This window comes from Phyllopteryx taeniolatus, chromosome 9, assembly GCF_024500385.1.
Source record: "Phyllopteryx taeniolatus isolate TA_2022b chromosome 9, UOR_Ptae_1.2, whole genome shotgun sequence".
NCBI lineage: Eukaryota > Metazoa > Chordata > Actinopteri > Syngnathiformes > Syngnathidae > Phyllopteryx > Phyllopteryx taeniolatus.
In genome coordinates, this window is record NC_084510.1 from 25,558,576 (window position 1) to 25,585,778 (window position 27,203).

At 42.9% G+C, this 27,203-nt stretch overlaps 1 protein-coding gene across 5 annotated transcripts in view; it reads right to left on the bottom strand.

Annotated features, from left to right (window-relative positions):
• Positions 1 to 27,203, bottom strand: part of cacna2d2a (calcium channel, voltage-dependent, alpha 2/delta subunit 2a) — a 202,871-nt gene that overhangs the window by 63,609 nt on the left and 112,059 nt on the right. For all 5 annotated transcript variants that reach the window (XR_009789987.1, XM_061783406.1, XM_061783404.1 and 2 more), the window contains exon 4: positions 16,772 to 16,831. Coding sequence is in view for 4 of the 5 variants with exons in the window: in XM_061783406.1 (XP_061639390.1) it covers positions 16,772 to 16,831 (60 nt within the window). In the remaining variant the exon portion in view is untranslated. The remainder of the gene's footprint in view (positions 1 to 16,771; positions 16,832 to 27,203) is intronic.

The window sequence follows — 27,203 nt, forward strand, 5'->3', positions numbered from 1 at the left end:
CGGTGCGTGGTCTCTATGGGCTGAGAGCCTGGGTTAAACACTTTTTATGTAAAGAGCAGTCTACAACACATACACACGAATCAAATCCACACGAAGCCTGGCAAATTCCCAGTGGCACACAACACGCTATCAATAAATTAAATCCATCATGCCGAGTGGACTCGCAAACTCCAAACAGCAGACAAATACTGAGGGCCCAGGTGATGATCCCCGGCCCGCTTTCCCTTACATCACTTTTTCTTTATGATACAACGTTATCTCTTTCCTCTGTTTGCTCCATCTGTCCACCTCCCGGTGCCTTATCTCCATCTTTCTGAACGCACCCCCCCACCCCACCAGCTGCAGTCTGCCCTCGCCAATTTCAGATTTCAGCAAAAGCAGCAGCAGCACAGGTAAGATTCCTACTGTTGCCGTAGGAAGCGACCCTCTCCTCTTGATCACAATATGACTGTCTCCTTGCCAGGCTTACGTTTGCTTGCTTGTTTATCGGACTAGCTGTCTATTGCGGTTTAGTTGTTTTTGTAGGTGAAAGGAAATAGATGAGTTAGGCGCTACTGGAAAACAACAATGAAAAACGTCTGACACAGACACCGTCATAAAAAAGAAAAAAAGCATTTGCTCCCTTCCTGAGTTCTGATTTTCGTTGCGTAATTATCTCACATTTTCCAGACCATCTACCAAATTGCAATATCGCACAAAGACAACCCACGTAAATATAAAACGCAGTTTGTGAATGATTTTATTAAGTCAAAAGAAATCCAAACCTATCTGGCCGTACGTGAAAAAGCAATTGTCACCCTTCTGAAATCACGAGTTAACTGATTAAACCCCCCGGCAAGTGAAGTTGGCTAAAAGCTCTTTAAAAAAAGGTGCATCAAGACACAAAATTCAAGACCAAATAAAGTGATTTTAATATATCAGTCTGGAAAAAGTTAAAAAGACATTGCCGAGGTTTTTGGACTCCAGTGAACCACGGTCAGATAATCCGGAAATGGAGACAACCAGGAACGGTGGTGAACCTTTGAAGCAGTGGTCGGCCAACCAAAATGACTCCAAGAGTGCAACGAAGACTCATCCAGGAAGTGACAAAAGAACAGAACAAAAAAAAAAAAGAAGACAAAGACCCGTCTCACATTTGCCAGGAAACATCTTGCTGATCCCCAAGACATTTGGAGAAATATTCTGTGGACTGACAAGACAAAGTTGAACAGCAAATGATTGACACCTCTGTGGCCACACCATCCATCTCAGATTGGTTGTTTTTCCTTAGGCTTGGTGATTTCTTAAAAATCATATTAGAGGTACAAGATTGGACTAGAAACGTCTTATTATGTTCAGATTATTTCCTAATGTATTATTGTCAGAGTTTATACTGACAGATTGAAAAAAAAAAAGTAAGATTTTGACTTTAAATTGCAATCACCGCTTTAATTTTTCCCAGAGCTGTACAAAAATACTTTTTGTGACATTTATTTGCTGCTGCACTGATTAGTGTGTGTGAGATTTGGGAAACATGGATGGAAACATTGATGTCGTGTATGAAGTTAAAATGCTTTCTTGTTTTGATGGCCACTTACTTTTCTTCCCCCGCACGCTGGGCTCTATTCCGGTCGCAAGGGTCCCGCTCTGCCACCGGTCACCGTGGTAACAAAAGATTGCCATTGGCCAAGCAGTACATGGAGTACGGTACACACACTGTATGCTCATTTCAGCAAGACAAGAAATAGGGTGTGTAAATAATAATAGTCATTCTTGATCATTTGGGTGTTTTGACGAAAGAATGTTTCTTGGGAAGGTTGTTGTATGTGGTGGGTGGGGTAGAGTGTTGGTTGGGGGGGGGGGGGGGGGGGGGGAGGGGGGCGGTGTGAGCGAGTGTGTTTGCTACACCGAACGATTTCTCAACAGGCTGACTCGGAAAGGTTTGACATTTGAGTGTGACAAGCGCTCAATCACGGGTGGAGACAGATTACAGTCATATTCATATCTCCTCCGGACACCTGCTAATGATTTTATAATTAGGGAACACACTCCTCGGTGCCTCGGCACCGCTCTGGGGCGTGCGCACGTGCGTGCAGATACACACACACATGCACACGCACGCACACACCACCTCCAAACGACACGCTCCCTTCCTGGCCCCGATAGACTCGCAATCAGTCCCAGCGCCAGGTCCCCTAATGGAAGCTGACATTATATCAAACACAATAAAGGATTTCATTTAGTGTTCTTCATTAACCCACACATACAGGCTCATGACACACACACACACACACACACACACACACACACACAGGCAGGTACATACAAAAAAAACAACTACCAAAACAAAGGGCTACACAACAATATTCGACTGCAGAAGGAAATATCAGGAATTCAAATTCATAAAGTTGTTGCTAATGGATTTCGGCACAAGGTAATAGTAGTCACAATTATATACTGTGGTGCATTCAGATACAAATTTCGGTGAACATGCTTGTAACTCGGGATGTCCCGATTCAACTTTTTCCACTTCCGATCCGATACCGATAATGCGGCCTTGAGTTTTGGCCGACACCGATATCGGTCCGATCAGATTTCAGCAACAATCATACATCATTTACTTATTTTGGAGTATGGAATGTTAGAAAAGATCAAGTGATATTACACAGAGAAGAATAATCAGCAATAGTATGAGGAAAAACTGACCCATTTATGATGAACTAATGGGTTACATAAAGTAACTGCAGTGCACGTCTTGACCTCTGAGGGGCAGCGTGGTGCACGCATTACAATATTGTCATTATAACTTGTTTTTCAGAGGTTGAGGAGTAAATGCCAGAGTACTGTTATATTGCCTGTTCGTATGAGTTTATAATGCGTTTGCGTGCCAATGTACCAATTCAACTGGAAGTGGCAGTAAACAGCTTGAAGCCTCTTTTTTGATGAATAGTTCCCTATTTGCCAAAGTGCTGCTTATTGTAAAGTGTGTTGAGCGCACTGTCACAGTGCTTGTATCCCAAGTCTGCGCTCACAAGCCAAAGCAAAAAACGGAAAAAAAAAATAATAATAATTCCCAAGTGGAATCACTCGTATCTTGTGACACAACTGTACTTGATTTTAACTTCCAATTGGAAATAAAGACTAATAAAGACAAGACTATTATGGACAATTGGGCTTGCATACAAACAAATACATCCCTTGTCATTTGCTTATTTCTGAAAATGGGGCTGTGACCGAGACAATCTGCACTTGGACCCCACAGTGACACAACAGCGGGGCTGATTTACATAACAACTCACAACATTTTTCCTGCTAGGCTGGACTAAGCAATTCTTACGAGACGGCAGGACTCCACTGTCTGCAACACTATCATGCAGAAACACACACCCACATGCGCCACGGGTATGACGTTCCTACTATAGCGACAAAGCCAAAAGGTAAACAGGGCTGCAATGAATTTTGCACAAATTAGCGTTAGCTAAAAGTGTCCGCTTCTGATAAGCGGAACATATTTGGTTGCTTGGTAGAGGACGCTATTTGTGTCTAGCGATGTGCCCATGCAACATACGCGCAGAATTCTACTAAATTGTGGATAGGACTGGCTGTCCGAATCTTTTCATTATCCTCCTCCGCTCGGCTTTTGTCTGCCCCTTCTTCTTTTTCAAAGCGCCCCGTATCCATTTGCCCTGTGTCAAAGGCTATGTGGCTCAACACACTCGAAAATGTGAGCTACGGAGGCCTACGCAGTAAGTGTGGCACACAAGCCTCCGGGCTAAGCACGCATGCACACACCTAACCGAGATGCAGCATTCACACGACTGACGTGCAATTTCAACTGCAGAATAAAATGTAAAGGAAATGATATGCACCAGGACACCCGCAACAAGGAGAACTGTCAAATTGAAAAGGATTTAAAAAAAAAAAAATGTTTATTACGTTGCACGTGTGTGTGTGTGTGCAAAACAATGTAAAAGTGAGCTTCTGTGATGTATCATTTTTCAAACGTGTTGGTGCCATTGAGGAATTTGAATCATGTCCTGTCCTTCTCACTCCCATATCGACTTTTCTCGAGGCAGAAATGCTGACATCATGGGGCCGTGTCCAAATGTGGCCACAGATTAAAATGTCACAGACAATAAGGACAAAAATATTTCATCAAAACCATGTACCCACGGAAATTTTGATTTGTGTGAAAACTAATACCCCGTAATTAGTAGCAAGCTTACACATTTTTTGGGGTGACTGCCAAACTATCACAGGATAAACCAACTGCATTACAGTTCCAAATTTTGTGGATGACAACATTTTACAAATTATTATTTTTGGGCCATAGAACTCCGTGTGACCAAGACCACCAGGAACGAGGCTTTTTTGAGACCCGAATTAAAATTTTACTGAGAAGTAAAATTAACCCAACGCTCCATAAAGAAAGAAAAAAGCCTTTGTACTCATGGAGGCAGCACTTTATCACCAAGCTGCGATATTACACGAGTTATTGAGTCTACGGGTTGCGGCGGACAGAAATACCCCCATTGACAACTTTTCCAAACTATTTTATGATAAATATCAAACATTGGAATAAAGAAAAATCATACCGAATACCGAAAAAATACACCATTTAGAAGCCATGATTGTAATTTACATCCCAAAATAATTCTAATCTACCTCTAAATCTCTTAGTAAACAACCAGCAAAGTGAAATAATTGCATGTTATTTTTGCCGATTTCTCTTTTTCCCCGTGCCTGACGCCTCTCGCTAAAAACATCAGAATCCGTTTTAGGTGTATTCCGCTGCGACGATAAGGAACGAGTGGCTTTGTCCCGCTGCACTCGGAGAGAGACGCCGCTGCCCTATTGTTGGCTGACAGGGCTCGATTAGGAGCGGGGTTTTAACGCAGATAGCATCGCCCCATTGCATGGACACGTGTCAGATAATACATAAATAAATGCACAGAAAGCCTAGGAACCAAGACGCACCCGTGCCAACGCCTCCTAAACAAGGCATAGATCTGCGGGAGACTAAGAAGATAAACGGAGCATGTGTCAGAATAGTCGAGATATCGCTGGAATCCAGAGGGACAAAGCCAACGCAATTATCTGCAGTGGGGTGAAATCATGATTTGATCCTCTGCTTCCCTCTGACAAAGAAATGAACAATCTCCAATTGTTATGGTTGTTGATTGATTATGGTAAGAGACTAGGACTGCGGCTAGCTAATATTTTTAGGATCGACCAGTCTACCGATTATTGAGTCATCGGACAGAAATTGACTTTTGCATTTTTAAGCAACAATACCAATACAAAATATGCATGTGAGTTACAGGTATTATTTTTGTCCACTTGAGGTGGCGTGATGATCTCACGTTCTACACTGTAGTATCTGTGATTTTGAATGAGTGTGGCTTTAAAAGGCGGGGGCCTGGCCTGGTGTGTGACATGCGCGTTTGACTCGTGCTAGTAGGCTCCATTCAATGAGGTCTCGATGTTTACGTTAGCCCGTGACGGCAATCGTAGATGTGCTGTCATGTAAGCCAGTTCTGCTTTGCACTTCGTCTTTTCTAAGTGTGAAATGATCCCAAACTTTGGACATTCTCCTTCTTTTACGCACTCTTTTCTCCCGGCTCAGCGCCAGCAGGCCAATTTCCTTCTACGCGGGTCTGCAGTAACATTCAAATATGATATATATTAATATAAAAATGATCACTGTTAAACTCTGAAGCAGAGATTTAGCTCTTTGGAATCAAATGATTCGATTTTTTTTTCAATATTCACTTGCAGCCCTACAGTGAAAAGTCTTTGATCACCAAGCAAAACACAAGTTAGCCTTTGGTGAAGAAACTTCATTGGCAAGCACAGCGATGGGACGTTTATTGTTGTTGGTTAACATGCTTGCACACGGCTCAGGAGGGACTTTGACCAGAAACTCGTTCAAGTTTCTCAACCCAAAGGGTGTGGATTATCCGCGGCTTTTCGCTCTTCGCAGTCCAGCCCGGTCCTTGTCATCCGCACATAGCAGGGGCTCCACTGTACTTTTGTGATTGTTCCTTTCCGCGTTCTTCTGTTTTTGTATTCATATCAGTGCCTTCCACCCACTGTTCAATCCGCCTCTTTTTCTTCATGCTTGGTACCCACAGGAATTTCTCTCTTTGCGAAGACCTTTTTGTCATTGGTGTTTTTCGTTTTTATTAGTTGCTTGTTGTCCTTCACTTCTGTGTGCTCTTTTGGTTTCATACGTTCGACTTGATTGCTCTATAATTGTTTGTCTGCATTGTGATTCCTCCTTTGCTAATTTGCCAACCTTAACATAATGCGTAACATTTTAAAACTTTTGTATATCATTAACCTACTACCATCGTCAATAACCAACTATAAAAATCGGCGTCTGTTCATTTCTTTGCAAGTGTTTTCTTTGTACCAAGGTAGTGGCTCGCTACCCAAGCGGCTATCGCAGTTTAATATGATACTTAATGTTTTTTTTTGTCCCCCCCCCCCCCCCCCCCCCCCTACAGCCATTTCACCGCTGGCAGATAGGCTGGCTGCACAGAAGTCACCAGCCCACCCTCTCTTTAAAGGCCGCCTCAGGAGTGGGCCAATCAACAATCAAAACCCAGGCAAAATTTTCAAGCCCATAATCACTTCCATCAGATTCCTTGCGGTCCTTCACATTCAAATGGCAAACGGAAGGCTGCCTTTAACGTTACATGAACAGTAGGTGCAAAATTTGCACCAAGGACGCGGCCTAACCAGTGCAAAAGTACAATTACGTATGCCTCCGATAAACATAATGCCTGCACACAATCAACAGTCACAGCATGATGAATGCTTGCACAATTCCTAACATTTTTAACTCGTGTAACCATAATTGAGTCACAGCTCTCATTTGGAAGTGCAAACTCCAAGCGACTATGTCTGTACAATAATGAAGCTACTGTTTAAAAACGAACACTATTATATTTGCAAAAGCAGAATATTTCATATTTGATCTCTCAATTTGGATGTTGTTCTACAGGGTGTCCATAAAGTCACTTGACAATTGATTTTGATTCACGACCAGTTGCTTCTGTTCAATGGAACCTGAGACTAATGCATATTTGATGTATAAAGTTTATTCTATTGTGTGAGGAAGCACACTATTCATTGAATAAATAATAAATCAATACATTGAGCAATTGGTCATAATGTCATGGCTGGTTAGGATACAACAATAGAGCTTACTCACAGACGAATATATATATATATATATATATATATATATATATATGGCATTTGACAAAATCTACGTGACTAGAGCAGTCCATTTGGATTTTCAAACCTGATTGTTAATGGCATGCGAAAATCTGTGAATGTTCTGAACTCCCATTTTCATGCCTGTTTTGTATTGTACCTAAATGATAGAATTGCCAATCAACAATTTCACACAGAAAACAATGGACTCCTCGATTATCATTGCCTGATTATTTTGGATGATTTAAACAACTCCCAAGTGTTTTAATAACATAGCGACGGGCTTGAACCAAAATCAGAATACGATCCAAATAGTGATGGTAGGCTATATTAAATTAGCTGACATCGATACGTTACCTTGTGTTGGGGATCTTAGAGGTGCTGCTGTGGTACACATTAGTGTTTAGCTACTTTCATGAGGTGTGAAAATGAAATGATTAAGGGTGAAACTTTGGACATTCTCTTTTCCACACTCTGCAGTACCAGTCCGTGTGGAAAAAAGAATCACAGCATAACGCCACAATACAAGTACAAAATCTGCAGTGCAGAAAAGCTGCAAAAAGTGCATCGCGATGTACGGTAGCGTGGGACGACTGTATTTCAATCCCCTTGACGTATATTGTGCGTGTCAACGCAAAAAGAGAATGATTAATTCCAGGATTTTCTTTTTCCAAAACGAAAGACATTTGGTTTGCAAAATCCAAATGTGCTATTCATTTTGTCCCTTATAGCTAACAAATCATTGATAGATTATTAAAGTAGACAGTGTTGCCTTTCGGCACAGTGACCCCGTCAATGCACTTTCTGCCTACACTTCCACACAGCTCTTGTCTAACAAAGATAAATCTCCTCCAGGTGTTTCATGCAGAAATGGTTTAAGGAGCCAACTGATATTGCGGTGATTTAATATTTGATACACTGTTGAAACAGAAATTGTTATTGATGTCAGGCTATTTATGACCGGAGGGGGTGCAAGAGGCCACAAGTTGAGCCTTTTAAATAACATTTCATGGGTGTTGGCCATGCGGAAATGGGAAATCAAGGAGAGCAGAGGCACGGCACGCTGGATTTCACTTGACTATTGATTGCCATCTCCTGTGAGGCAGGCCCATTTAGACATGGGTGGGGGCTGGAGGGAGGGTCTATACGCCATAACTTCTGACTAACACGCTAGATCACAGTCGGCTAAACCCACGCTGATGCCTGCAACTTTTTCTCATGATTGTATTCAACACGCTACTATACACGCTAAATGCTTAAGCGGGTTATACACGTGCAGATAATCGGGCCCATTTTGCTACCAAAGTCCGTGAAGGCCCAATTCCCTCTCATGAGCGACGTCTCCTCGGAAAAAGCTCAAATATTAAAGCTGTTGATGTTAAAACTGTTCAATGTTCCTTTTGGCTGCGCTCATCGGCGAGTTCGGTTGGGATGTGAAACAAAACGACACCCAATCAGGAAGTAACCTGAAGCTTGGGTTGTTATCGGAGACAAATAAAGAGGCAAGCCCTTTGATTCGTTTGTACGACATTTGTTTGTCTCACATTTCATTTAGCAAGTGCAATGTGCTTACAAGATATGCTGACAGCTAGCCTAACTTCTACAATATACTTTTCGGCAGTCTGGATGCACTATGGCACCGTGCCGCCTCTCACAGCTCAGATATCTGGTTTGGAGGAAGAGATTCATGACTGACTTATCGTTATGTGTGTGGTGTGCTGTGTTGGTCATCTCGAGTACGCCGCACACGATAACAGCAGTAAGCACACACACGGCCAAAATCGGCTTAGATCGGGGATGCGTGTAACCTTATTAGTAATATTTCATACAGTGTAAGACTTTCTTCTGAAGGAGACAAATACGGGCTGAGGTGTGAAAAAGGCAAAATGTGGGGATGAAGCATGTAATGTTTTAAGAGTTAAGCGTTTTTAAGAGAGCTCCACTTCAACATATAAGAGATTAAAACACAACCAAGATTAAAATGACCTCTGTACAATCACCACAGGAACCTGATCTAAACTCTGTGGGGCTGAAGAGTCAGGAGAAGGCTATTATTATAATTGTATATTAAACAAAACAACAACAACAACAGCTTAATGGTCTACCGGCTTGTCATTTTCCCCAGGTAGTCCCCCTTGTCGTTATTTCAGGAGCAAAACAGATGGAAGTCCATTCTGTGTTTCAGGAATCAGTGATATCACTGTTTATGGGTTGCTTAAAACACACAGCGGGCGGGAAGAAAAAAATGCTGCCACCAAAGAAGAAATTGCCCGCAGCGGAAATTTGGGATTACACAATGTAGCCGTGTTTATCAGTTTGAAATAGACACAGTGCGTTTGGAAGCAGCCTCAATTGTTTATGAAGCCTTGATTGAGGTGCTGCTGACACAACATGTTTGGCCACTATCGCTCTCGGGATGTCTGCGTCTGGTTTGAACATTGCGGACTCAATGCAGGAGGCCAAAGAGGATAAAAGAATTCAACTGAGCAAGCATGTTTGCTCGGGGCAGCATGAGGGCACATCCGCCTCACCGTTCTGAGGTTCTGGGTTCGAATCTAGGCTCGGGCCTTCCCTGCGGAGCGTATCTGTTCTCCCAGCGATCGTGTGGGTTTTCTCCAGGAACTGCAGTTTCCGCCACGTTCCAAAAACGTGCATGTTAGGGTCATTGACATGAAGGCTAAATTGTCCATTGGTGTCAACGTGAATGACACCAACGGTTTATACTGTATGTGCCCTGCAGTTGGCTCGCGACCAATCTAGGGTGTACCCCACTTCTCTTGCCAAAAGGCAGCCGGGAAAGGCTCCAGCTCACCTTTGACCCCCATGGGAACAACCGCTATAGAAAATGAATGGATGGGTTACTTGTTGAAAAAGCTTGTTTTAGGAAGAAAATTGCATCACTTTTTGGCCAAACAAAATTATTAAGTAAAGAAAGAATGAAATAAAGACTGCAATCTTCCTTCTTTTGATTTCACCATAGAGAATGTGAGGAATGTATTCTGCTGCTAATGGAGCTGGTAGCTGTGAGGGGCTCGGATGAGAGTGGCCAACACGATTTCTCCCTCTGAAGGGCCAATTATCTCAAATAGAGGCTTTGTGAAAGGTCAAGTGAACCAGCCCCCCCCCCAGTCCCCTCCCTTCTACTTTCGGCCCCTTGCACTTAAGGTCACGTCACATCTCCAAAGGGAACATTGGTTTCTTAAAGGCGTGCGCTAAATACTGCAGCTGGACATCAGTAGGAGGTGAAATGTCCACCCACGTTTATGGATAATACTCATCCCGTTTCGGTTCACCACAGGGTAAACGCTGGACTGTCCACTTGGGAATCGCAGGGCTGACAGGTACAGACAAGCATTCCCACTCACATGCACACAAGTGGTCAATTTAAAGCAGACAAACCGTTTTTTTGAGGTGCCCAGGTGTCTAAATAACACGTCTACAAAATGTTTTGTCAAAATACCCCTAGGATCAAGAGTTACAGTTACACTTTCCACCCCTTTTTCTCACCTTGCTGATATCAGCCTGTTTTGATGGGGCAGTCCTGTCTTATGCAAATGAGCCACTGCTAAGCATCTTCTACAGTGGGGCCAATTACGAGTACGGGTTTCATTACCATGACAACCTGGCGCAGCACTCGGAGTTTTTGTGTTAGCTGTGTTAGCGCATGGTCACGTGAGAACTGGGACTACTGCATCATCACTTTCAAAAAATTGTTTCAAAAAATTGATGGTTTTCGGCACCCCAAACACAATGTAGAAACCAAAAAAAACTTTGCACTTAAATTTGTTTCCGCATGGACAGGCTCTATAACTGTTCGCGCTGATCCACATATTTTGGTGCCCTGTTTATGTAAGCTGCACCTACGTTATGTTAGCGATGTTAGTGGTTGTCTTGTCAGCAAACAGCAGCGTGATGGATGACGCCAGTAGACGTCCAACGATGGTTAACAATGGAGACGGGCAGGCTAGTAAACTTTGCAAAATGATGCTGGGCAAAGGTCTCGAGTGCGATTAGAGAGTATACTGAGTCAAAAATGTGATACAATTGCTAATAGGAAAGCAGTAATTGACATTTTCTTGCACATTGCCACCAGTTTACTTGCTCTTGCGGTGCATTTTTGGGAAATCAAATTTTAACTAAGCCATTTTTTAAGGTTAATGTTGGAATGTGTTTGAAATTGTACAACAAAAAGTTGTTTCGAATTGTAGCTTGCTGGTACATTTGTAAACACTTTCAGTGCGAGTATCTATTCTCTTCTATCTACGCTGCAAATGTTTACTGTTTGCGGCCGTTTTTGGTCCCTTACCCCCGTGATTTGCGAGGGTTGACGGTACACTGAAAGCAACCGCGTTCTGCGTCAAATTGTGCGGTCGAATGGAGAGGAGTCAGACCGAGTGGAGGAGGAAAAACACGGGAGGTTGCACCATCCGATGATGAAAGGCCTGATTGATTAGAGAGTGATGATTGCACTAAATGGCCTGGAAGACGGTGCCGTCTTTGTTTCCGTCTCTTACACTTTCTGCCCTCACACCTCTCACTCCCTCTCCCTCTGCGCCTGGCTTTGTCACTCCCCTTTGCCAGATTGGTCAACCCATCGACCAAGGCCCTCTCTCTCCTTCTCCTCCCTTCCTCCCTAATGGCACGGCTATTAGCGCTAATGCATTTCAAACGTACAACGGCTGCCACATCGCAATCTGATGGAAATAACGTCTCTCCGCGATCTCCACAATCTCTGTCCTTTCTCCCGGCCAACCTCGTCCAATGTGTTTGCACTTTGCATAAGCATCTGCTGTGAAAGGCCCAGAGCAGAGACGTGAAGCCAAATGAGTGCTTGTGCTTCCATAATGCAGGCGCGGGAAAATATGTACAGTGCGAGTGCAAAAAAAAAAAAAAAAAAAATCCTAACTGGCTTGAATTGATGCTGATTTAATGTGTTGCAAAACGACAGCAGCTATGTTGACCGCATCAGCCAAGACATTTCCATTCAATATAATATTTTCTTACAAGGATTTAGAAGGAAAAATGTACGAAAAGTCAACCTTGTCATTCCGTTAATAGCCGCGTGTTCGTCCCACGTTACTCTTGGAACAAGTAGTGGGCCTAATTTACATAATAAGCACCCACAAATCAAGTTTCTCTGCCCATGACATGATCAGCTCTTGGCTGGGTAAAGATCCAAAGCTACTCTCAAACACTATCATGAAGAAACACTCACCTAAACAAAAACAAAGCTAAACAAAAAATAGTCAATCGGTGAAAATATGAAAAAAGTGAAGCACGGTGAATATTTTACAGATGTACTGTAGATTGAGTTGATTCAAGTAATTCATTAGCTGAGGAACGCAAATGTTGGAACCTTAATGCAGAAAAACCTTTAAAAAAGTACTTTGAAATGAAAAAAAAAAAAGGTCAGTGTGTGTAAAAATGCATTGCCCTCAGTGGTCTGCAGTACACGTGCATTCAGCTTGTTGGTGGAAAACAAAGGGACCAACAATTACTTATGGGCGGATTCCAAAAAAAAAAAAAAAAAAGATTGCAGTGCCATTTTCTAAGTGCCCGCCCCACTCTCTGCCAACTTTCCATTTAACAAATCAAAAAACAAAAAAAAAGTCTCTGGAACTGCCGTACAGTCGCTAAGAAAATGACAAAGATGAACAGATTGCATTCCCTTTAGATCGGTGCTGCGTCACACAGGGAAGGGCACCCGACCTTGAGAAATCGTCAGCAATCCTGACGCTTTGTCCATTTCACACACCGTTTCGCTCCAATGGATTTAAAAGCCCTGACGACTATTGCGACGTTTGTTACGATCAACATTGTGACATCTGTAATGCGTGGCAGTCAGAGTGGTCGCAACACGTCGGCCGGCCCGCTCCCAGCGCGCGTCACTGCTGAAATAACAGATGGGATGAGGGATGGGCGTGCCATTCGCCATGTGATGATGTCACCCTCTTGGAGGGACAAATGTGTGGGAGCTCCGAATAAACAAATAGAATTACTGAGATTGGGAAAAAAAAAAGCATACCTGGATACCTGGACACAACCAAACGCGATTGAACTGAGCAATCGCAAATCAATCAGTCGGTGACCTTCCACCGCACTTCTACCGATGCGCTGTGACCCCTGCTGTTCCTGTTAGGAAACAACACTTTGAAGAGGTACATCATTTATTTTCAGTGCAGACCACCGACAAATGGGGACCGGCTCACCCAATAAAACAAACTAAACATACAAAATTACTCTTCCCTACCTTAGCTTTATGCCAATAAAAAGCGCTTTAATGGCTGCGACGTATAACGGAAATCTGTTTTATTTGTGAATCACTTTCTGGCCACAGACAAGTGGTGCTCATCCCAAATATGACTATTTATTTTGTATCGTTTAAGAAATAAATGACCCCGAGGACGCATGGTAGTTATAGTATGTCTAATTTTCATCTGGATTTACGAAGGGGTCCTTGCAAAAATGTTTCTCATCGAAGGAATTTGGTTAAGGTAAAGTGGAAATAGAATCCCGCTCACTAACAAACACTAAAAAGGTGACATCCTTGGGGGAAGTAATAATAATAAAACAAAATGCACTCAGAGACAGGACACAAACAATCCTACTATGCAGTTCCCGGTCGCCACACGTATGCACGCACAATTAAATGCGCCGTCTCCCATGCATAAACACCTTTTCTGTAGCTTTGACAGGCTGCTCCACCCGCCACCGCTGCATCGCTCCTAATGTGCCCAAAGAGCATGCAGCTTTAATCTAATTAGACTGTCAGTCAGCAGAGTGTTCAACCAAAGAGAAATTAGGAAGGCACAAAAATCTACAAACAAGGAGAATCTTCTCAGAAGGATGAGGTATATCAAGTCGCCCACCCCACCCCACGCCACGCCACGCCACCCCTCCCTCACTTCTCCACCCATCCTCCGCCTCTCGGAGATTTCTCTTTAATGGTTCCACAGTCGCCCCTGCTGGGATTCATTACCTGGCCTAATTATAAAGGCAAATGAAATCAGCTCCAATACATTATTAATAGAGGGGCGCTATTAGGATTCCGCTGCGCTATTTGCAACAATATGATATTTTCCGACTGTTTTCATGCCTGATTAGAGTCACGTGCTGATAAGGAAAAAAGGTAAATTAGTCTTGTAGGGGGGAGGAAAGGGTGAGGGTGGGGCAGGTAGCCGGACAGATGAGGGGAATTGAAGGCTATGAGCGTAGCACCGCGAACACCCGATACGCTCCAGACCCGCGCGCGACAGAGAGACCATAACATTTATTGTATATAATTGTACCCCTCATTGTACATTTAAACTTATTAAAACACATGAAAAACGAATTAGAACACAATTTAGATCATTTCAAACCTATTTGAGCCTAATTTTAAGCATAAAATGTACATGCATGCACCTTTAAGAGGCGGGGCCTGGTGGGGTGGCATGTGACATCGGCAAGTCTGCCTGTGAGTGTCTGTTTTCCACAGCTCACGCCCGTCCGTATCATAAAAAAAAAAATAAATGATATCAAGGGGGTGCGAGCAGCGAACCATATCGCGGTTCGCCGATCGCGGTCCTGCTATAGCTCCGATTTTTCTGTTAAACATATCCGCCTCATCAAGGCAATGGATTCTGACGAAAAGGGGTACTGGCGTTACAACCCAGTAGCAGCGTTTGTCCCAAATATCCAAAAGGCAACTTGAAGGAAACTTGAAATGCCGTTTGGAAAAAGTTGTGCCCAGATTCTGCCCACGACTTCAAATGGTTCTCTCCTGACGATAGGTATGCAATATTTACAATAGTTAGGAGAGCTTAGGACTGAATTTTAGTCATCAGTAATCCTACTTTTTGTTTGGTGGTGTACCGTGAGATTTGATCTCATGTGAAAGGGGTGAGAAACGCTGTCCTAGACAGATGGGCGACAATAAATTCAGCACTGCGGAGGTATTGACGCCATACTCCGTGAACCGGACCCTTTGTGGGCCAGGCAGGCGTCAAACCTCCTCAACTGCGGCTGGCTAAAGAAGCGCCGAGGGGAGGTCGAAGCCCGGCGCAGTCGCTCTTAACGCTGCGGCATCAGAATGGAAGCAAGTGTGAATTTATATTAAAAAATAGAAAGGAAGTAGCGCTCATTATTATTCGTTTGAAATCAGTTAAAGCCTTTTCTCAAACATCCCCCTGGAGGCACAGTGGGGTTAAAAATCCATTTGCGGGAAGTGTAGCATGACAGCGAACTCGTCTCCCTGGAGACAGAGGATATGACAGGAGGGAATGTGTATCTGCTACATACGTATTTGCGTGTGTGCGTGTGTGTGTGTGCTTGTTTGTGGGGGCATTTGAGTGTTTACAAATTTGAGAGTCACTGGAGCGTGTGAGACTCACAAACAGATACAGACAAATACACAAACCTCTGCAATAGTGTGTGTGGGTTATTTTTTTTTTTTTTTATGTTTTGTTTTGTTTTACATTTCAAGAGCGGATCTTTGTTTTAAAGGTCAGCGAGAGCATGCTATGTTCAAGCCGGACAGGGAGACGCCGAGAAAACGACAAGCTGTCCTAGTACGCTTATATCGCGTGTGTGCACACACGAAGTGCACGTGTGTCCTATTGTTTTGTTGTTGTTTTTGGATATTGCCATTGGTCTCTGCTATGCTGATCACATTCAGCGGGGTACAAACATACAGATAATCAGGCTGAATTTAAGTCTTATTCCCTCCTGTTCAAAGTCAGCAAAGGCCCGATTATCGGCTGTCTCTAAAAGATTATTCTGAGCGGTTATCCTGTGGTGAGGAGTGTTAGGAGTGATTTTTCCTCCCTAATCTGCTTGGAAAACGCTCCAACGATCGTAACTGTTAAACCTGTTTAACAGTTACCATAGGAAATCCCTCTGACACTAAAAGAGGATGGTGAGTATTGTTAAGTGGGGTATACACATACTGATAATCAAACCTAATTTAAACGGATTTCCTCCCTTACAATCAAAGTCAGCTAAGGCCCGATTGTCGGATGTCTCAAAAAAGATAATGCTGAGTGTCTATCCTGTGGTGTGATTTCCCTCGATTCTCTGCTGGAAAAGCAGTCTGGGACCGACAATCGTAAATTGTTAGCCTAGTACCATAAGTGTCCAAGTCATTTTTAACTTACTATAACAATATCAATTCAAAAAACCTATATGCTTGGCAAAAATATTTTCTTTACATCTGTGTAGATACTCAAGTCATCTAGGTCATGGTATTCTACAAATGTTGAATCGAGGAAACAGGACACCACGCTGCCACGCACAGGTCAGACTCGGTAACACACGAGACTCACGATTGTCGCCGAGATATCCTTGTGTGGCGCGCTCTTGCCGATTTCTTCCTCGTCATCTGTCGGGTCTCTCACATTTGAAAATGCAATTGAGATGTTCAAAATCTGTACGTGTGTAACCCGCTTGAGATTTAAGTAGGTGAGCTGAAAGTCAGGAGGGACTGGCCACGTAACGGGAAGATACAGCAGTTGCAACGAAAAGGAAACGGGAAGAGGAGGGAAGGTCGTCCTGGGAAGAAAGGGAAAGGAGAGGTCGTGTCCTACTTTACCGTCACTCCGTCTTGCCACTCGTGATCCTTCTGAAGCTGCTCTGCCTCCTTGGCCAGTTTCTGGAAGAAAAAAACATCAAATCAGCAGAGTGTCAAAAGTCAACAGGACTTGGATTGCTGTGAATGTGAGCAACAGTGACTTGTATGAGTGTCCAAGTTAAGTTAAACAGGAAGAGCATCAATGTTCCCGAGGCATGTTTAATCCTCCTGGAAGTCTCAGAAACGGGGGGAAAAAAATCCAAACAAACCTTGCTTACGTTACATATGAATCCCATTACTAGCCATTGCAAAGAACCGCTTTCATTTTATGTTGCTTTTACTGAGACAAACAGTGAACCCCCCACAATAGCAAAAAGTCGTTGATGTTCACCCAAAAAGGGGTTATAATTGCTCATAAAGGACTCAAGATGGTAGCAAATGACTATTTTTTGTCGAAATGAAGCCCCTCAACTCACTTCAACAATTCCTTGGCACCAAGATGCCACCAAAGCAACAATGTTATTGCTTTGGCCTGAGCACAAGCGGCCTCAGTGAACGAGTGAGGTTTTAAGCGAATAACTGAGGATAGGTTCAATCAAAAAAATGATCTGCGACGAGACGAGTTCATGAATCGAACTGGAAATATACAGGGGTTCACCTTGGGTCAATTTGACCCTCATGTTATGTTGAGTTTCAAAACATTAAGTACTTTTAAAAAAATGTACAAAAAGAAAACCAACAAAAACAAACAAACAATTGGGATAAAATGTCTTAGGACCCTCTTGTCCCTGATCTGCCACGCTGAACTCGTTTACCAAACCTGAACGGGTGTCAAAACGCCTCCTAGTTAATGCTTGTTCTCAACAACAAGACGACTTTGTTCATCATTCGCACATGGCACATTCACAGCATGGATAGTGATGTTTCAATACTAAACTAATCACAATGTAAGACTGTGTGGAAGAAAGCAAAAAGAAAGAAATCAAGCACAGGTTAAAAAGGTTTATAAGGAATTTACAAGATGGCTTTCAGGGTAAAAAAAACAAACAAAAACAACACTGATTCATCTCTCTTTGTGGTAAAAAATTCAAAAAATTCCAAAATGACATCCCGATGAAACCATATTAAAAGCAACTCTCCTTCCAAATGTACTTTGCTGTAATACTTTTCCATTTGTCTTTCAAAATCACCTGAGCGAGCCGTTAACTAAAGACTGCCTTCATCTCCTAATGGGAACATAGTCGAGTGAATCAACAAAATGAGGATCTAATTAGTGCATTGAAATTATTATCCGAGAGGCCATAAGCAAAAAAACAGTGAGTGCGTGTGTGTGTGTGCGCGCGCGTGTGCGTGCGTGCGTGCGTGCGTATGTTTAAAGAGGCTCATTGTTGATAACGAGGCTACCATAGTAAAACACGACATTTTTCAATATGGGGAAACGAAAGACATTATAGTATCGTGTGCAGCTATACTGCTGCATTGTTTTCTGGATCGATCCACCATTTTCTTGTTCGCAGCGTTCATAGCCAGGGTGGGCATAGTATGGGTGGGGGGCCACATGCGGCCTGGATCTTTGATCCGGCCTACCAAGCTTTTTCAAGGATCCTGTAACATTTGTTGCATTAATTTAGCGGTTTTCTCCCTAAAATGAGTCAATTCAAATGTATTTATTATTTGTTTTAATCATTTTTGTTTATTGCGACTTGAGCCAAAATTGTACGTACAGTTAAGTTGGAAGTCTATCACTAACCTATGCTAAGCCAGTAATAAAGTCATATTTTTATGAAAAACACTACCAGACCATAAATATAAAACAAATGAAAACCAGTACCTGCACGTATGATGGTAACTGACCATGTATTCTAATCCCAATAAATATTTGTATGAAAAACAGTTCTAGGCGATATATACAAAACCAGTAAGTACGGCGGTAACTGAGCATGACCTTTTGTGCCGTGTGACCACATATTCTTGGGCCACTACGCAAACTAGTTCATTGCATGCCGTTCATACCTCACATTCCGTTGTAAATTCAGGAGCCCCTGTGACAGTATTCCTCAATTGGCAAAGCCACTAAAATTCAGTCCTAAGCTCTCCTAACTATTGTTGTGTATTTACGATAAACCTCTATCCGTTCTTTTCCCAACTGTTCTATTCTAAAGCTGACTGGGAGCCAGTGTAGAGAATTGGAGTAATATGTTCTGGCCTCTTTGTTCTGGTAAGAACCCGACCTGCAGCGTTTTGAATGAGTTGCAGCTGATTAATGCTCTTTTGGGGGAATCCAGTCAGAAGACCGTTACAATAGTCAAGCCTACTTGAGATAAACGCATGGATGAGCTTCTCCTGGTCTGCTTGGCACATGCAAGCTTTCACTCTGGATATGTTCTTCAGCTGGTAGAGGCAAGAATCTCTTATCGCCACTCTGTCCATCTCAGAAAAATACACCGTCCCCCAATTTCCCAAGTCGGCATCATTCCTCTAGGACCTCACATCTTATCCCCAGCATTTTTATGCAGTCTCGCTGCTCCCAAAAAGCAATGCGTCTTCATGCGTCTTTTCCGTCCTCGGCGTTGGCCCAGATGAATGGACAAGACAAACAGCCAATGAATCAGAGTGAGAGATGTGGGAAGGAGTGGAGGGTGTGGTGGTGGCTTGGGGGTTAGTTTAGCAGCCATGCCGGTGGCTGTAACCCAAGCAGCTTCGAGCACTGGATGAGTGTGGTTAGATCAGCACCAATAGAAAAGCTTATAGCACAGGCCCACACAACACTCGCCACCAGGAGAGCTGACCCACAAGTGCCCGATTGTCGTCCATCTACATCAGATGACGGCCCTATTTGTCACAGAGCCTTTCGGCAAGGTCAAGAAACATAAACACGATGGTGATTGATGGTGACGTCCGTCCACAAGGTCTATGTACAACGTATGTGAGCGAGAGCCCACAGTCAAACATTTCCTTGATTGATCGTCAGGGAAATTCATTTCATTCATGTCATATTCAGAAACGGAAGAAATTTGCATGACAAATATGCACTCAAAAACAATGGTAGCTAGCTAGCCACTGGTTGACAGAAAATTGTAATGATGGACAGGACAGGTACTATGCTTTCTCATTTAACTTTTGTGATAATCCTTTAGTTTAGCATTTCACAACTTATTGAGCCAAGGTACATATTTTACATGAGGAAAATCTTGCCGCACACCACCACACGCAAATGTCACAAAAAGTATATACTTCGTCATTCGCATATTCCCATATTTTCGTCATCTTGAATTGTACTTAAGTGAGTTGAGGAACCGCATTTAGACAAAAGTAGTGGTTTAACACCATATGATGGCATTTGCCTGCCAAGGAAGTATGTTGAAGTGAGTTGAGGAGCTTAATTTAGACAAAAGTAGTGCTTTGCCACTGTCTTGTGGCATCTGCAGACAATTCTAAACCTTTTGGGGGGGCCGTCAATTACAATTGCTATAATAGCAGGGATTCCCTGTACAGTGGTACCTTGACTTACAAATTCAAAATGTTCCGTGATTGCGCTCGTAACTTCAGTTCCTTACATTTCTAATTCTGAGTGTTTGTTTAGTGGATGTTGAGGCATTCTTTGTCACCATCTAGTGGCGGTTTTATCTGAAGCAAGCTCGTACCTCAGATTTCGGCTAGCCACAAAACGCAAAAAAATGAGTACGGTGGTCACTGGGCGTGCGTTCTGGTGCAAAACTGAGGATCCCCTGTAGCTGTTTATTTCTGGTCTAAATTTTTACCGCAGCCCGTTGACGCTACAAGCCACTTAGACACGAATTAATGGGACCCTCTGCTTGTTTGGAGCGAAATCCATTATGTCCCTTTTGCTTAAAGACGACATTGCGCCGATAAAACATAACCTTATAATAAAACGATCATTGACTGACAGAGCAATGACATTTCCATGATCGACAAAGTTCTTAACGGCTAATAAATCTATTTGTCACACCCATGCTGGAATTAATGATCCCCCAAAATTCCGAAGATGTCTGTGCTGTCATAAAAATGCCAACAGTGAAAGGTTGCGCTGCTTCGCTGTAAAACCACCGAGGGAGAAGACGGCAAAAACATTTATAAAAATAAAAATAAATAACAGCATGAGCAGATTATAATCTTTAACATTCATTACGGTTCTCTTTGGTCAGGTCCAGAGGGGAGAGGTTTGTTCAAGTCTTTTTTCGGGAAATGACAGCACACCAGGTACAGGCGGTGTCACGCTGTGCAAAGCGTCAACTTGACAACGGACCACCTGCGTGATTGCGGCGGCCCGTGAGGCCCTTCTGTTGAAGCATTAGCTTAGAAAGAGCACTCCACACCGCACACTGCCGCCTGTGTTATCCGGACGGACACTCCGGCAAAACACCTCCACACAGTGTGTGTGTGTGTGTGTGTTTGAGCACTTGAGGGAACACAACACACTGTACGTGATTGCGGCTTTGAACGCAGCCACTCGACATGTTCCTAATGACCCCCGTCAGCTTTGCGGCTGGATCGGCGGCGCGTCGGGAGCTGACAAAACTGTGAAATGACTCTGCTGAGCCCACTTAAACACTCGTGATGATGTTTTGAGGGAAGAGCATTGGGAAACTTTTCGCTGATTGACTGATGTGATCAGTTCCAATCAAAGGGGTGACTCTATTGACCCTTGAGCATATCTCTTCCATTCGGTAAACAATTTGTCATGCTTGCAGACCACTATTAAAGCTGTTGTAGAAACGACTATGACACCAGACCATGTCTACAAAACCCGAGTACAGTAATTCCTGTGCATATTTGCAGTTCACTATTCACAAAGTCACCTATTTGAGATGTTTTCGCTATTCACCACAGGTCCAGGTCCACACTGTAATCGGTGACTAAAAAGTCACTTTTAGGAAAACAGCTAGTGATACCATCCATTCATCCATTTCCTATAGCATTTGTCTTTCATTAGGATCACGGTATGTCTGTGCAGATTCTCCGTCGTCCAGGTCACGGTTGAATTCAACCGCAAAGGTTGAATCAAGGCAAGTAGACTGTTCTTGCTCGTTGAAGACATTTCACCTTTCATCCCAAAGGTTTCCTCTGTTCTAAAATATTATGTGTGGGTCCTGGCAACCAGTCAAGGGTGCACCCCACTTCTCTTGCCAAAAGTCAGATGGGAAAGGCTCCAGCTCAGCTGTTAACCTAACAAGATCGAACGCTATACAATGGATAACTACTTCTACTGACTACTAATAGGTTTTTAGCAAAGTCACCAAGACCTTGACCTTGAGATAGTGTTCTCTATATTTCAAGCTGTTGCGGTACATATCTTATTTCTTTGTAATATTAATGTTAAGTATCTTTCCGTGTTTCAATATATCACAGCTAGATTCAGATGTACTTGAAATGGCACACTGTCAGATATTTAACGGCGCTTATTCCATTTTTCTTTATGGCAGGAAATAATGCACATCTAAATGAGCGCACTTGTTCCGCATAAGTGGCCTTTGTACGGGTCATTTTTAGTAATGGTACATTTGATTATTTCCGTCTCTCAAACGGCGCTCTATAACAAAGACAACTACGGAGCCCCCAAAAAACGATTTCATTTGGGTAATATGGTTTAAGACAGTATTGTTTCTCAAGATGAACACCATTACTTTTGTTTGTCACGTAAAATCAATTCATATTCTGCCTCGATTTGCATAGATGTAATCCAGAAATATACACATGCACCCTCACAACCTATGAAAGGGAAAAAGTGTGGACTGAATATTGCCATTATTTTTACCTATTGGAGGGATTTCCAAACTGTGATGAGATGAAAAATTCATTCATTCATTCATTCATTCATTCATAGGGATTTTGTTCCACCACAAAATGAAACAATAATACAAAGAAAACAGCCACATAACCTTCTACATAAAATGCATCACGCAGCAAGATAATGAACAAAACACATTGAAGTAGAAGGCTATAGACTGGCTAAGTCAATTCCCAGTCTTAAACCTCATAGGGCATGTATCTTGGAGTGAATAACTAAATCCGTACGCTAAATCCGTTTGGATTGTATTTATTTGCTTGGGCAGGTAGTGGTGCCTCAGATAGGTGATGCGCCAACTCTGGGTGGGTGTTGGGCGGGGTGCATGGCTTAAAATGTTTCGGAAAGGCTGCTCGACAGCCATTGGTTGAACGTGGCTCAGAAACAGGAAACTTATTATAGATAAAGATATCTGGAACGGAATTGTGACGAGTCGAAACGACAGAAAAGTGCGTCATTTTTTGCGTCACTTTTGCCATTTATTTCTTCATTACAGGTGGCTTCAATTCAGCCGCCAAAACCCAGTCAACGGAATTGTAGCGATCTGTGTGATATCTACAATTTGATTCTGACTGCTCATAATTCCAGATACTGTATCTACAATTTCATTTTGCCTAGTTAAAACTTGATTTAGGATATCGGAAAAGGTGAATTAAAGATATCTTGAACTGGATTTATGACTAGCTCGAATCTAATTATAGATATCTCTAACTGGAGTTAGCGACATCTACAATTCCGCCATTGATATCTGTAATTCACATAGCCGATATCTGCAAATGAATTTTAAATATTCAAATATTCATTCATACTGAATACCTAATTCAGCACGTTGGGCGACTGGTTAGAGCATCAGCCTCACAGTTCTGAGGACCGGGGTTCAATCCCCGGCCCCGCCTGTGTGGAGTTTGCATGGTCTCCCCGTGCCTGCGTGGCTTTTCTCCGGGCACTCCGGTTTCCTCCCACATCCCAAAAACATGCATGAATTGGAGACTCTAAATTGCCCGTCGGTGTGTATGTGAGTGTGAATGGTTGTTTGTTTGTATGTATGTGCCCTGCGATTGGCTGGCAACCAGTTCAGGGTGTACCCCGCCTCCTGCCCGATAATAGCTGGGATAGGCTATTATCGGGCAGGAGGAAGAAGGGTTTGGCTCACATATTTCACTCATTGTAGTTTAAACACTTGCACATCAAGCAGGGGTGTTCCTCCGGTACCGTAGCGAGGAGCTGCCACTTTACTTTATGCGCTGACACGCACTCGGCCAGTTAGAATCATCAGCAGTGTCGGGTCTGCATTTGCAGGAGACATGATACATCTCAGGACAGTTTAGCTTCCGTGATATTTGAGGAGACACAAGGGCATAATCACGGCAGGCATAAAATGCGCGTCAGGGTTGATGACAACTGCGTGTCGTATTATAATGTCAACGTGGCGTCACGGCCCGAAGACTCAGCCGGCTCAGTGCGGTTTAGCGTCGTGCAGCGGTCGGTCCGTGAGGGGGCAGCAGACTGAGTCCCGGCAGCCGCTGGAGTCTGTCGGAGGGAGAGCAGGCTGCTCTAAGCTCTTCATTCTGTCTCCTCCACTCGGCTGGGATTAAGGCCAATCATAGAAATCACTGAGTCAGAACCGTTCCTCAATAACAGATGGAGGGACTTTCCACTCCAGAATTTTAAAACCCTCACAGACAAACTCACTTTCGCTTCGCACCCTCGCTCTCCCCCTTACGCCGCCCCTGCATCCATACGTTTGCCCCCCCCCCCCCCCCAACGCCCTCTTATCTCGCCCCGTCATATGCCGCGTGCCATTTCTTTCCAATGGTTTCACTTAACTGACCTAAGACGCCCCCCCCCCCCCCCCCCACACACATAAAGCATCCAACAACAGTCAAACCAACTTCAAAAGCGACTATAATTGACTTTAAATAGTGCGGAAGTCCAATTTAGTGCAAATTTTTGTACATGTTCCAATCTGTGCAGTGGCAGCCACAACTCAAGTTCACGTTCAGGCCAGTGGTGAGAAGTAACAATGGACAAATACTTCTTTATTGTACTGTAGGTTTCTGTACTTTTAATTATTGACTTTTCTGGCCACTTTTACTCAAACTATGAGAAGACATTGTTTTGAAAGTATAAAACTCGAGCAACGCTAGCTAGGTCTTACACAACGACACGGAACACAACATGATTTTTTTTTTTCCTTCTCAGCACGAGCACTATGTTAGGTAATAAAAGAGGGAAACTATTTTGTGTGCAAAATTTTTATTATGCCAACTCATCAGAGCATTATATTTATTTTTAAATGCAATTGACAGCAAAAAAAATCCTTTTTACTTTTGTACTTAAGTGCACTTCAGTGTCTGTATTTTTTTTTTTACTTTTACTCAAGTAAGCCTACAGGAGTTAAATCAATTCCTCTACTTTTTCCAGAATCGTTTTTTCCCCTAGTATAAGTACAAGTATCTGTATTGGTACTTAAGTGCAGAGTGTGAGTATTTTTGTCACCCCTGCAGGTCACAAACAACTCTGGTCTCGCCTCTTTTGAGTAGTCCAACAGTGTTCAAATCCATAATGAGGAGCAATAATGATGCTTAATTCCAGGTCCCTCATCGGTAGACGGGCAGCTGGGTATTGTTGTAGTATTGGCCAACTCTGTGCCCCGCTTTGTTCTGCACTCCAAAGCCCGCCCGCGGCAGACCCGTTAACGGGGGACGGCGAGCGTGGCGCCATTGTAGCATGCGTCGAGATAATCCGCCGCCTTCGTTACGCCACGTAATCTTCCTCTTCCACGACGGAAGTGTTAGCATTTCTCTTCTGAGTTCCCGAAAAAGGGTCCCACGACCATGCTCGGCTGTTTGCACGGAGACCGGATCAGGATGATGCAAACCCGTCATCAACCCACGGAACTTTTCAGCAAAAACAAAAATCCAACAGCAGGCTTTTCTTAACTCCACACTTGCCCACTAGACTCCATATTGCTGCAGGAGATTGCCAGCATTGTGTTCAGGCTTCAACTCCACTAAACAGGCAGCTGTAATTACTTTTCAACAATATAGTCTCTCTCAAGACCACAAGCTCCACACAAAAGGTTTGGAAAATAATCACCCGTGATCATTAGCCCCTTCAGTGCCGTCTACTTCAGTGTTTATTATGAGGATTAATCGAATATGCAAACTGCTGAAGTGCACATTCAAGCGCACCTTCGCAATCTCATTGAAGTCCAACAAAAATGCCCTGAAAATGTGAAAGAACACGGCCGACAATTTAAGCTGAATTTGGGTTAAAGAATCCTCCACATTCTGTTTTAAAACACTGTTTCTGGTCTAAAGAACATACAAGAATTGTATTCAATTCAAATGTATTGCCCCCAGTCACATTCATTCTCTGTCTCTGAAAACTGCAAACATACTACTAACCATATTGTGACATATTGTGACATTCTCTCACAATGATCAAAATTGAGAATTATTGTCCATGCAGAAGCAAAACGACTGACACAGGACTTTATGGAAACTGCAAAATTCATGCAAAATGGAATGGAAGTTTGTTGTTCATTGGAAACAAAATTGATTAAAATGTCGGCCTTCACGTTTAGTGCTCAGTAATAGAGCAGGAATGATGTCAAAACCCAGCAGAATGCCTATTTAAGTAGGGCTATTTTTCTATTGTGTCTTCTATAATTGTCAAATGACATGGTCAACAATTGAAACAATTTGGAAAATGATGGGTTGGTTGGAATAAAGCATTTTCTCTTTATACTCTTTTAAAATAGCGGTTTCTAAAGATCCGAAAGAAAAACAACCATACCAACCAAAAACACGATTTAATTTTACTCAATTCCCTGCGACCCTAGTGACGATAAGCGGTTATGAGAACGGATGGATGTCCTCAATTCAAATATGTTCGCCAGCCCAGTCAAATTTATTCTCTGTCAATGAAAACTACATCCATAATAATAAACATATTGTTAAATTCCAACTTGTCTGACCGTGTAAAACAAAACTTAGCAAGATCATCTTTTTATTGATACAGTACCTTAGATGTTTTGACCACTAAATGTATGGTTTGTTTTTTTTTCAACCACTTTGCTCATTCAAACCCTCGTACATTTGATACTATAATGGCAGGGTTATCATAGCACTGAATGTGGGCTTCGAGGAAATTGTAATGCAAATAATCATGCAGTGCAGCAACTATCAGGGTGAAATTCAATTAAACGTCGCATTGGACAGATGCTACAAGCGTCCTTATTGGTTGAATGATAACAGGAGGTCAAAAATGGGCAGTCCAAACGTCTGTCACCTGTGAAATCAATGAGCATAATGACTATAATCTATGAGTGGCACGGCACCCAAGGCCAGAATTTGGACACGAGTCAAGGGAATAAATCTGATCCGATAAGATTCAACAAACAGTAGTTGTGAAATTTAAATTGAAACTGATGCCAAACGGGTTGTGATCAGATACTAGGATTGATATTACAGTTTCGGATCCTGCTACACACAGCACGTTGTGTTCATATTTAAAGAGCCACAGTTTGTTCAACAAGTCTGTCCATGGCAAAGCCAGAGTCTTCACATTTTTTTATTTTGTTTTGATAGGAAAAATGTGTTTCGGGTACAAGAACACGAGCCATTTGCAAATACATCATTC